Below are 13446 nucleotides of genomic sequence, written 5' to 3' on the forward strand. Positions count from 1 at the left end.
GATTTAAAGGGTTTATTGGTACTTAAATGAACATCATATACATGGAAAGACGACTATTTGTCAGTATCTAGAAATAAAGTCACATTTACGTAAATGCATGTTTGTAGAGATACATTTATACACAGGCAGCCCGATCCTGTTGGACGTCTAGCTTGCTCTGTTAACTCTCATTTGGCAGCGCAAGATACACAACAGAGAAGCTCGAATGCTCAACAGATGACACTCGACTGGGCTTCACATGCAAAACATTTCACATGCAAAACAATAGATAAGGCAGGAAGATGGAGAAGATGGAAAATGAGATATGATAGACGGACTTGTTGTTTCAGGAGGAGGAGTTCACGTTTATAACCTCAGAGTAAAGATTATTAAGTCAAGCATGAAACCAGTAGATGCTCTTACTCACTTTCAGACTGACACAGCTAATCGTCATGAAGCTGTGAGCATTATTTCCTGTCCATGCCTTCGTCAGATACAAGATTTAGTTCTATCATTAATGTGGTCTACAATACATACACACAAAAAATATTGCCCAAATTAGTTTGAATATGCAAATACTCAACATGCTGATGACGCTGTGGAAGTTAGTGTAACATTAACTTTGTTTTTGTCAGACAAAGGAGAGGTGAAAACAAAATGAGTTTGAGTTGTAAGAATTTATTTTCAATATTTATTTTTCAATAGTAAAGGGAATCAATAACCATGGGCTTTCAATCAAATTAGTTGATTAAATTGAGAAGATTGATACCATGATATCATGTCTGCACACAGCAGGCCAGTAGATAGTTGTAGCTGCCTGGTTCAAATGTTATCACTCAGTTAAATGGACATTATTTGTGGTTATCAGCATCATAGATATGGTTTGGAAGGTTCCTGCTACAGAAGGTTCAGAGGCCGTTATCAGCCCATTAAATGGCCGAGGTTAATGTTATGCAGTGACTGAGGAAGTCAGGTGATATAATGTGTGTGTGTGAATGTGAGTGTGAATGGTTGTCTGTCTCTATGTGTCGGCCCTGTGATAGTCTGGTGACCTGTCCAGGGTGTACCCTGCCTCTCAACTAATGTCAGCTGGGATAGACTCCATCCCCACCACGACCCCTAACAGGATAATGAATGAACTATGCAAAATTTCCTAAAAATAATAACTACATCACACAGAATTGATTCCTCACAATCATCACTTATGGCCTTTCTAGAAGTGTGTGGTGGTGTATCTATCTGCAGAGACTCTGCCCTCTGTCTGTACTTTTTAGACGTGTACCCACGCAGTGCTCAGGTGAGGGCGGGGCTTTATAAAAAAGCAGTGACCCAGTGCCAGACTGTGAGCAGCACACATCCAAAAGACACAGTGACAAAAAATTGCAAACATAGCGAGGTGAAAAGCCAAACGAGAATGAATCTGGGTTTGGCTTTTACTTTCAGTTTCATTAACGCGAATTAGAGTTGTTGTGTTTTTGTTACTTTAGAATGAGCCGTTTATATCTACGTATGATGTAGGTCCTCTTCCACAGAGTCCACCATCTCTTTGCAGTAATCTAGAGCAGACAAATCAAATACTGGCTCTAGATAGGGCCATTTCAACCCACTCCGTCTCAAGTTATCGAAATGCGGAGCTTGGGCAGTGAATTCTGGCGTGAGACATTGATGAAAAAAAGTCGTCTTTTCACGGCGGCATGATACACAGCTGGTTGCCCTTACAGTTTAACGGCAGCATTTGGGGAAACGTGGCACAACAAGAAATTTAAGGCAGCGAAATTCCGTGTGGGGTGGGTTCAACAACAACCAACTTTCACCTGGGAGTCTGGTCACTTCCTCTAAGATTGTGAAGCCAAACCCATGTGTTGTTGAAGGAAAAAATATGTCAATTCACGGTGTTGTACTGATGTAGTGCTTTTATTTTGAAAGAGACTGTATGTAAATGTTAAATTTCCAGTGAAAACGGAAATGTATTTTGAAAAGAGAACTTGACACGGTGTCCGAGAACGTCAACAACCAACGCATCCAGGCTACCTTGCACATCGCATTTGGATGTGGAAAGTCCATGACCAAATGTCGATATGTGGCGAGGTCGGAGTGAGACTCTGTTCACCATTCATATTTTTGCACCATATTTCTCTCAAATGGGAGCAAACGACAAACAGGAGAAGTTCCTCTTTTGCAACATCACTGCTAGATGCCGCTAAATCCTGCACAGTTGGCCTTTAACAACATGGCGTATTTCACGTAACATGCTCATTTAAAGCCAATGTTTTTCTACTGCTAACCTCGTAGTATGTGCGCCTAAAGCTAACTTAAGTGAAAGTGGAACCTAATGTAACTATTCCTGATGCCAACAGGCATTTAATGCACTGATAACTGGCTTCTGAATCTACTAGTCAGTACTGCAGGAACCTCCTGACCTACAGCACTGATAAGAATTAATAATGCCCATTTAATTGAGTGATAACATTTGAAATGGCTGTTGTAGCTTCATATTTAACAGACAGATATTTGTGTCAATCTTTTCATCTAACTCTTGGCAAGAAAGCGAATAAATCCAAAAATGGCAAATTTTTGCTTTAAGGTAAATCAGATGTGCAAAAGTGCAAAAAGGAAGAAAAAAAAAGTCAGATTTTAAAAGATATAACAAATCTCAAGGGAATTTGCTTCATAAAACTGCAAGTTCAGTGCAGAGTTTAAAATGTCTCTGGACAAAATATAGACAAAACTCTCATATTCGGGCACTAATTCACACATTAAATAAGTGTCTTACATCAATAAGCTGTGTGAGACGCCACCAGATCACAAGTCCTGTCTCTTACTGAGGGACCCTTAACTGTCACATAGCGTCCAGGGCCCCTCCAAACACAGAGGATGATCTTAAGTCTGCTCCTTGAGTGCTGTTTTGAATAAACCCTCACATGTCGTTGAAGGAGCAGCGGGAGTTCATGCAGGAGGAGTGAGTTATGGTGGAGGTCTGGGGGCGGGTCAGTGGGTCACATGCAGGTGCAGATCCAGGATCTTTATGGGACTTGGATGCGGGATGAAGACCAGTAGAGGGGCTTCGGCATGAACACATGGACACGGCATGTGGGACACGTCTGCTTTTTCCACAGCCACTGCTCCATGCACTGAAACACATTTGAAAAAGAGGTTATTCTTTTTTTTTTTCACTCAGGCTGGATGTTTATGATTCCTGCAGGTATTGATTTCCCTCCCTGGTGCCAGAAGCTAGTTTCCAACATGCTATAGGAACCACATGCACGACACTGACCCTGACCCTGACCCATGATGAGGACACTGATGTCACGTGTTTTACTCTGTTGTACATTCACAACATTATCAGAGGAGTGCAGTTAAAAAAAACAGCTGAGAATTTATTTCCTTGGTTATTTATTGACATTTTTCCTGTCTGTAACAACACAAAATACAAACACTGAAGTTATGGCTGAACACAAAAACACATCAATTTAGACTTAATTAAAACAACTTTGCATGCAATCAGAATAACCCAAGTTGTCACAAGTTAATAGAAAGACGCAGCCAAATCACTTCGGCTGAGACAAATTAATTAAGTCTACTGTACGAACATTTATGGTGAGATTTGTTTTTACTTTCCACACTATAAAAATCAGATTGTAGTTTTGCTGAAAGACTCTTTAACGTATAGTTGAGAATATCTCCTTGTGTGATAATCATTTGATGAATTCAACATGAAAGATATTGCATAGACTGTCACCCACTTACAAGCTGAGTCATAGCTGAACATTAAGTACACTTATATGACCTTACTTATAATACTGTGAAGCAAATATTTAATACATCTCATGTAGAGCTCCAACTATTAGTCAATGAATCAATCATTCAATTGACGGAAAATTAATTGGCTTCTATTTTGGTAATCAATAAATTGTTTATGTTATTTTTCAAGCAAAAATTCCAAAGTTAACATTTTGGGTTTGAAAATATTGGTTGGACAAAACTAGACATTTGATGAAGTCACTTGAGGATGTAGAACAGGGATACTCAACTTGCTTTGCCTAGGGGCCACTTTGGCAAAGTGACAGGAGGCGAGGGCCAATTAATAAACAACGCTTTATAATATCTATCAATACATATAATAATGAATTCCCCTTTTTTCAACCTTTTGACATTTGCCGTCCTCATTCATCTTTGCAAAATCCAGCAGCAGCGCCCCAAACAGGTCAAGTGCACACAGGGGCATTTCTAGGATTCTGGTACATTCAGAACTTAGTCAGGGGGTCCAGGGGATCCTCCCCTCCCAACTCATCAAACATCGACACTTGGTCAGTGGCTCGTCACGTCAAAATATGACAGGTACCCCCCTTACTTTTGGACGTCCAGGTACAGCATGTGAATTTACACTCATTAAAAGTCTCTTTTTAAAATAAACGTACAAACAAGCAGCAACCCCTGAGGCTAAAAAATGACGCCAGCGCAGAAGTGCCAAAAACTGCAGTTCTTGAATGGCCTCCTGAGCCTGGCTCCAAAACACCATGTTAAAATGCCCAACTCTATAGAATAAATAAACATGTTAACAGCCTGGTACAAAAAAAAACAGTTTTGGTCTCCATAGCTAATTTGATCATTCAGGACAACTGAATGGGGGTGAATTCTTAAATAACACACATTTACATTTTATTAAGGGCCAAAGTTATGGATAATTAAAGGTGAGGCTGTTTGAGCGACAGGCTGTCTGTGCCAAAGTCTGTAAATCAAACCCACCCCTCATTCTTCCACAGCTCCACCCACTTCTGACTCCAAATACCAAGATGGCAACGGCCGAAGTGCCAAACTCAGGGCTTCAAAATGGGAGTCCAAAAACCAATGGGTGATGTCACAATAGCTACATCCATATTTATACAGTCTATGATAGCCTACAACTCCAGCCTATCATCCAAATATGGTCACTTCTGCCTCCAAAAACCAAGATACCGAAGGCTGAAATGCCAAAATTGAGGCTTCAAAATTAGTCCACAAACCAAGAGGTGACGTCACGTTAGCTACAGCCATTATTTTTACAGTCGATGTACAGAACTTTTGGCATTGAAAGAGTGTGGTTAGGTTTAGGGGAAAAAAAGTCATAACTACATTTGTTCGATTGACTTTTGGCTTCACAACACCCAAAGAGCAGGCTCCTGGGTGAATGTACAGGGTTTGTTTGACCCATCCACCTCACCCCTCAACACTGTTTGTTGGTATCTGGAGCGACAGGCCACTGACCAAGTGTCGGTATGTGACGAGTTGGGAGTGAGACTGAATCAGATGTTTCGAATGTTTTTATAATTATGATCTGACACTGAGGAGACAGAGTGACAGACAGAGCGATGGGATCCCACAGGACACTTTTACGGGATCAGGTCAGGCACAGTCAATGCCCTGAGATTTTAACACTCGAACGTCAAACTATGTAGCAGTGACAGTTCAGCAGACAATCCTGATGTTTTGCTCATCTTCCATTTTAACACCGATGATGAGTCACCTTCCTCCTTCCACAGAATGATATCAGCGATGTCTCCGCAGGGACAATTGACGACGGAGTGTGTGCTGCTCCTTCTCCATGGAGATTGGCCCGTCTGCCGACTTCCTCCTCTCATCCGAGAGTCTCCTCACCTGACCCACTCCTGTTTCACTGCCGCTGCTGGGCCGGCACTGCTCTGACCTCCGAGCCGCCTTCAGCACCCACCAAACGGAGACATGGTAATAAGTAACTCCTCAGATGTTAGCGTTCTCCATGCTTCCACACAGATGGGTTTTGATGCAGGCAGACTGTTTTCATACCACTTCACATCATGCATGTCTAGGAACGAGCTGTAATCATGCACCATGGATCTGATATCTCACATGCTGGGATTGGACTGAACACTGCTTTGCAACAGGAAGTAAATTCAATGTAGAGGAGACACATGGATGCATTACTGAATGGGCCTAACAAGCACAGGCGCGTCAGGGGCCCAAAGCGTCAGGGCAGCCCAGTCGCCACAAGAAAATGTAAGCATTGTACGTTATTGCAGACCACGGAAACTTCACATTTGTACGTTTCATATGTAGCATATCATTGTTTCTGAAGTGATGTAGTTCCACAGGTGTTTGTGGTACCAAACCTGGGTGTTTCTCATCGTCACATCACCAGGTCTTCCAGCTGTGCTTGAACCACAAAAACGAGGTGTTTTTTTTACCCATCCCGGCTTTTCCAACTGCTTTTGTGCCACCAAATGTGACTGTTTTAGGCCAACACATGATCTTTTCCTAACTATAATCAAGTGCTTTTTGTGACTAAACCTAACCACATCTTCACCACAGCGCTGTTGAGATATCAGTTACAAATAATGTGCAAATGTAACATATCCACGGTTTGCAGAAAAGTACAATGGTAAAATTTTTTGAGGCGATTGGTTCAATCAGGGGCTGCCCTGATCTTTGTCTGCAAATGTCACTCAAATCGACATATACCTACCAGGGTGAAACTCATAACAACCAGAAAGAGACACAAAAAGGCCACAAAGAGATGCAATGGGACTGCAAAGGGACACAAAATAACTACAAAGTCTGTGTGTCCTGCTCCTGTGTAGGAGAGGTGGTGGGCCTTTTGCATATCTGCGCCCAGGGCCCCACTGTCTCATGCTTTGTCCCTGAGGAGACATGCAGTGCGTCAGTCTTATAAAAGGTGTTTTACCTCTTTGTGGAAACGGTGTGTACAGTGCAGCTCTTGAACTCCTCCGTTCTTCTTCATGTCCTCATGACAGATCAGGCACAACTTGTCGTCCTCAATCTGTTTAAAAGAAAAACTGATTTTAATCACCTGGTCTGTTTGTTTTGGAGAAGAAGAGATCTCTGCGGATAACTAACCTCCAATGAACACTGAAGGATTTCTAACTAAGTTTCAGCTGGTTGCAATGTGCAGTCCTCACCACTAGATGGCACTAAATCCCCCTAAATCTTACACACTGTTCCTTTAAGTATACATCTGGTGTATTTACAGTATTAACTGTTGCACTGTGGGCCCTACTACTACAACTCCAGTGTAGACCTACTGTTAAAAACAGACAAACAAAAAACACATTTTCAAATTGCCATTGGATATGAAGCTTGAAGTTGGCATCAATGACAAAACACAGCAATCCAGCTATTATTTTGAAAGCTTCCCCAGTAAATCTTCAGTACAAAGCGTAGGTCTGGTTTGGTTGTCATATCATATACAAAACATTATGATTTCTTTTTTACAAAGTTAAAATTACAAAATATAAAACATATAGATTCCCAAATATAAACTATAGAAGGGATCGAGCCCTTTCACAAAATGAGAAATATATTATTCTTGATCCTGATAGTGTCATAAAAGATTAATGGTAGAATATACATGTGAGTGAAGAAGAAGAAGAAGAAGAAGAAGAAGATCTCCTCCTGACACCTGAACTTTTGTTTGGTATGCATTTTTAATTTTTCCTAATTTTTGCTAAAAACCATTGTTAATGATAATTAGGTCTCAATGTCCTCAAACCAGACAATAATAAAGTCCCAGTGTCTTCACATGAGTACTTTTTAATAAATAGTGTCTTAGCTTCTTACTGTGGGTCAGATTTGTCGCCATATCAAACTACAAACATTATTAATCATAAAGAAAAATGTGATCAGGTTTTGGACCTTGTCCACTTTTGTGTCGGGATCAGCTGCAGACTGAGTTGGCAGAGATGGCTGCCATCTTGTTTTTACATTGATAAGTGTATTGTGCTCTTATAACAACTAGATGGCACAAAAAAAAGTGTCCACGAACGACAACAGCAGGTCTTAGTTAAGTAGAATTAAGTATATAAAGTCAAGTAAACCCAAAATATAATGTCCACATATGAGGACACAGGGTCTCAGGAGGATATACTTTATTAATCCATTAGGGGAAATTCAGTTTTTCCACTCTGATGTCATATGCACACAGGCCTGATACACACGCATGCACAAACAGGACCTATACATGCTTTAAATGGATAGACGTCGGAGCGAGGAGGCTGCTCATGGACAGGTGCCCCGAGCAGTTGGGGGTTTAGTGCCTTGTTCAAGGGCACCTCGGCAGTGCCCACGAGGTGAACTGGCACCTCTCCAGCTACCAGTCCACACTCCATTGTTGGTCTGGATGGAGACTTGAAGTCGCGACCCTCTGGATCCCAAGATAAGTCCCTATGGACTGAGCCACTGCCGCCCCTGATTCCCATGTTATGCTATTTTTATATTTCTACTTTCATCTCAGAAGAAGATATTGTACTCTTTTACTCCACTGCATTTATTTGGAAGTAATAGTTAACATTGCAGATTTCTTGTAACAGAGTATTTTTAAACTGTTGTATTGATATATTTATCTGAGTACTTCTTCCACCACTGCAGGAGATACTGTGCACTTTACAGTAACCAATATGAGTTTGGGGACACGTCCATGATCCTGTCAGTGTACCAAACTGATACACCTTTTAATTCTCTGTAAGAGGTCTTTAATCTTTACGGGCTTCATAATACCCTATTAGTGTAAGACCTGACCGACCCTGCAGTTAATTGAATAATCTACAACACACTGAGCTGGTAAAAAACAACAACTATAAAAACTGTTTAAACTTCATCTCACCAGAGACATGGTCCTCTTATCCCGGAGAAAGAGTCTCTTCTCGAATGACTCTGTGAGCTCTGGGATGGTGGTGATGCGGTTCTCTGGGATGCCCGACTTGGAGCGGCTGTTTTCATCTGAGGAGGCACGGCGAGCTCTCTGGTGGGGCCTCACCTCCCCCTTCTCCTCCCTGGTTTTGATCTGGCTCGGGCTGGGAGCCAATGTTGCTGTGTGCAGCCTGTTCAGCTTCATGGCGTCTAACTGTGACTGTGGACAATAACAGCTGTTACACAACTTGTCCATGATGATTCAGTCTCAGCTCAAAGGAAAACAGAAGAGCTGAAAATCTGAAAAGCAACTGTAAGAACATTAAACCAGACAGACAGAGACACGACCATGCTGAGCTTCTGTCTGTTTAATATGTTAATCTCCCCTAATATTCTTAAGTAACATGCTTGCAAAGCACCACCTAATTATAGGTCTGTGATAATTTACACAACAGCAGTAATCAGATTACACTTATATGTTGCAAAACAGATACATAGAGGTGCAGTCAAATTAAAGCAAATGAAAGCACTCTTCATTTCAGAGTGATCATCTTTATGACCTGATACATTCCTCCCTGAACGCAGTGATGCCTGTGTCATAAAAGTCAGGACTGATTAAAGGGCACTCCAGGGAAGGTACTGGCAGGAGATGTAGCCAAAACATCCTACATTTCCCACAGAGCAACTCAACAGCAACTTTAAGTTAGATCCTACTTCCTACGAATCCTAGTTTATTACATAGAAGTCTACAAACTTAAAACTATGCCTTTAACTTACTTTGATTATTTCTATATTTATCACGATTAGTTGATGTCAAATTGTACAACAGGGCTGAGGAACAGTTTGAGTGTTCTGTTTTTCTCACATGCCACTCCAAATGTTAAAAATGATCTGGGGTATACATATTAAGTATGTATATTGTATTTACTATGTATTTACTTTGCAGATCAATGCAGGCATGTAATATATAACTTAAATTAGTAGCCCGGTCTATTATGGACAGGGCTTTAATTCCTTTTACGCAAAACTGTTGCTGAGCCAAGATCAGGGAGGAAATACAATGAAAGTGTTGTGTGAATACACCTGTTTAAAAATTAGGCCTTAGTTAATATATTAATTACGAATCTTTCATTTGTTCTAGCTCTGACAGACAGCGCATCAGAGAGTGAATTATGGCACCCTTTTGATTCTTTTGATCTGAGGACCCCTTACAGGGTAATAGAGGAATGGACAGTCAAATCTTATCTTTGACGTGATTTATTTTACGTTTTGTGTCTTTTTTTGGCAAATGAATTACACTCAAAAAATGAGTGTACAGAGGTGAAGAGAGAGTCTGTAACCAGAAGTGTACAACAAGAGCAATTACAGTAAATGGACAGTGAGAAGAGAACCAGATGACGCTGGTGGAGGGAGAGAAAATGAGAACAGAAAGAAAGAGAAATGATTTAAGAAGTGCTTGATTGTACACATTATTTTCTCATGTGTATTGCTGACATGATATCCAAATTTAATTTTTAAATATTACAGTTTATCATCTATACAGCTAATGACATTTGGTACAGCTAAATGTGACCTAATTCATGTATTTTTTAAAATTTTTTCTTTCTGCTCTTCCCTTTGAGTTTACTCAGGGTGGGTGGACATGTTATAAATTTTTAAAAATGGAATCAGTCTAAGTACATGTTCACTGTATTTTGTGCTTGTCAAAAAAAAAATTAAGAACAAATAAATAAGTCTAAAGCTGAGATATGTGTAAAGTCAGAGTAGAAAAGACAAAGCTTAGTGGTTTAAAGCGTATGTGTAACGTAAGTTCATTAACAGTGTCCAAAAAGACGTCACAGTGCATATCTATCTACTTATGGATTAATAGTTGGGTCATTTGGCTCGTCTGTCCACTAGATCAAATGGTCAGGTTGATCTGTGTTGGCAGAAGCAAATGTTCACACTGACAAAAAGCTGCAGCATGTGTCATCATGTCTCTCATCAGCTGCTTTTGTCTCACAAAACCTGACAAAGATTTTCTTTCATTCCTCCAAATGTGAACAAAATATAAGTGTAACTCTGATGATGTAACAGTGTGTTGGACAGAGAACAGGCCCTTGTGACTGATTTAGACTGATCAGGAATAATAAGAACTCATGTTAAAATGAATATGCCTTTTTTTTCCTTTGTGTAATTGTAGTTGTGAAATAGTCAGTAGGAATCATAGGAACAAATTATGTGTTTATTCTACATGAACTATAAAAAAAAGTGTAATTGAACAATAAAAATGATATAATTAATTGACTAATTTCTCCTTTTTTGGTATTTTTATCATATACAGACTTGTAATAGTGATTGTTGGGTACTTAAGTTGATATTGTCTAATGTCAAGTGTGTATTTGACCATGTGACTAGACTATACGATGTACAGAAGCTAGTTAAGATGCTAAATCTGACACTAGGGCCCATCATAATAGTGTGTATATTCAGTGCCACTCTAATGGGGGGGGAAACTTTATCAAAACACATTTATTTTGTTCAATCTTAAACACCCAGGGTATATGTCTACATTTCAGTAAACATCAGTGTTGCTAAATTGCCCTTGACCATACTGAGAACCTGCTGTATGAGCCACAAGTGTGCTGCCGTGTGTCATTGATCTCTGATCTCTCTATGACTGATAAGTTCATTCCCTCATGGCGATGAATAAAGCAGCACAGTGTTCCATAGAGGAGCACTTACATGCAGAAGTCCATGATTAATACATGTTTTTATAAAAGAATCAAGAGCTTTGTCTATTTCAGGTTGACATGTATGCTGAATAATATCTTACATTAATGTTCTCATTGTCAGGAAACAGACTTGCAGGTCTGCTTTCATTTAAAAACTTTCTATCATAGTAGTTCCAGAGAACAAACCCCTTCCTAGACACTATTCAAATGCCTTTGCCTCCTTAATTGCAAGACGCCTTATACTTACTAAGTGGAAGCAGGAGGTGTCTCCCACACATGCTTAGTAGGCTGGTGATCTCAAGAGTTTTCTACACTTAGAGAAAATAAAGTAAAATAAAAGTGTATGCTGGGTGGCTCTGCAGGTGAATTTTACAGGATGTGGCGACCATTTCTGACATAGTTGATTCTTACTTGGAGCAAATTACAATGTAGATTGGCTGTAGACAACTTTGACTGATGTATAAATCTATTTGTATGAATGCGTGTGTGTACCTTTGTTTACTTTTTGACTTATGTTGCTGTCTGCTAATGTATGTCTAAAATGTGTATCTGCCCACGTATACATGTGTACTGTCATTTCAGTTTAGCTTTTTTTCCCTTCCTTGGTGGGGTTGGGGTATAAATATGGACAACATACAAGTGTTTGTATTTGGTATTCCAGTCTGGATATATTACAGCTGTTATGTTGTTGGAAACAAGGTAAATAAAATGAAAACAGTTTAGTTAAGTCTGCTTTTTGCAGAATATTTGCACACTGTTTGACCTCAGTGACATAAAGGAATCTGAAGACACTCACAGCATTACTAACTCTGTACATTGTAGGTTTTCTGTTACACTTTTTCAATAAAAAATGATGTTTCTATGAGTGGCACCTCTGTATAATCAATTTAAACAATATATTGGTGAAGATTCTCACTCATCCAGGTCATGGTAATCTTAAGTGCTATATATCGTAGGCAACTGGACTTAACTGAGTTCCTTGAAGAGATTTCACCTCTCCAAGAAGCTTCTTCAGTTCTGATGCCTCTTGGATTACTGGTGAAACGCAAGTCCAGTTTAAACAGTATTTATATCTGTGCCTGTGTGTGTCTGTGTGTTTAAGTGTGTGCTGGGGGAGCATCATGTACTTGTGCATCAGCAGACGTTATTGATGAAGTGAAGGCAGTGGAGGTCAGGACACCCTATTACTGAAAACTATAACAGACCTACATAGCCTGCATAGTGCTCATACCAATGTCTGGGTTTCCATGTCTGCAGAGTGTATACATGCATTAATCTACCCTCATTGTCTGCTCAAATATAAATAAGGTCAGCCTTATTTCTTGAATATAGGCTACTGTATGTAACTTTTAGAAACGTTCTACAATGACATATTGAGTTGTGGTTAACTGCATACAGTAGTTTTTTTTGTAAAGTTATCTTTAGTTAGTTTTATTAACAAGTTTAAAAAGAGGCAGGTTGTTTTAAAATGACAGAAACTGGAAATATTGTTTTGTTAAAAGTGTCTTGCTGCTGTTTATATGTTGATGCAAAAACAAAATGTACAGTGAACACACATGCATGCGTCTATTCAGTGCTGCTGGTCCTTACCACAGTTGGGAGTGATGCTCTTCGGTCCCCTTGTGTTTTTGTGGCTCTTCTGAAACTGCGCTTCCTGTCCCTGGAGTGTCCACCTTCTGCTCCGTGACCCCAGTAACTACTCATCCATTTTGTGAAGTTACCATCATCATCGTCGTCGTTATCCACAACGAAAGCAGGCAGCAGCCTGAGAGACATGGTGGAGTTGTGCAGGGAGCCTCTGTGTCCAACAAGTCTCAGCTCAGTAGATGAAAGTGTGATCCCAGCCCAGTGGTGCAGAGGGCACAGACAACGCTGAGCTGACCTACTAAGCGTCTGACTGACTGGCTGCTCTACTACACAACTGTCCCACAAGGCAAAGGTAACTTACTTCATTTAGATCCCTGTGCAGTTCTAAGCACTGTGGCTGTAGTTGTGTTATTCTTAGAAGATCCAAAAATAAACAGCAGAGCTTTTGCTTGAGTCTTTACACAAGTGAATCCTCTTTAATCTGTTTAACATGGCTGGGCGAAAGTAA

At 40.1% G+C, this 13446-nt stretch overlaps 1 protein-coding gene across 2 annotated transcripts; it reads right to left on the minus strand.

Annotated features, from left to right (window-relative positions):
* On the minus strand, window positions 1–13426 carry lnp1 (leukemia NUP98 fusion partner 1). 2 transcript variants are annotated; one of them, XM_033620749.2, is made up of 4 exons: window positions 12942–13426; window positions 8612–8857; window positions 6677–6772; window positions 1–3110 (listed from the first exon to the last, which is right to left on the minus strand). In XM_033620749.2, exons 1-4 carry the CDS (start codon window positions 13125–13127, stop codon window positions 3003–3005), a joined length of 636 nt encoding a protein of 211 aa, XP_033476640.2. In that variant the 5' UTR covers window positions 13128–13426; the 3' UTR covers window positions 1–3002. The 2 variants fall into 2 exon arrangements, with proteins under 2 accessions (XP_033476640.2, XP_033476639.2); XM_033620748.2 differs by lacking the exon at window positions 1–3110 and adding an exon at window positions 3139–5673.
* Window positions 13427–13446: the final 20 nt, after the last annotated feature.

Source organism: Epinephelus lanceolatus, chromosome 6 (genome assembly GCF_041903045.1).
Source record: "Epinephelus lanceolatus isolate andai-2023 chromosome 6, ASM4190304v1, whole genome shotgun sequence".
Lineage (NCBI taxonomy): Eukaryota > Metazoa > Chordata > Actinopteri > Perciformes > Serranidae > Epinephelus > Epinephelus lanceolatus.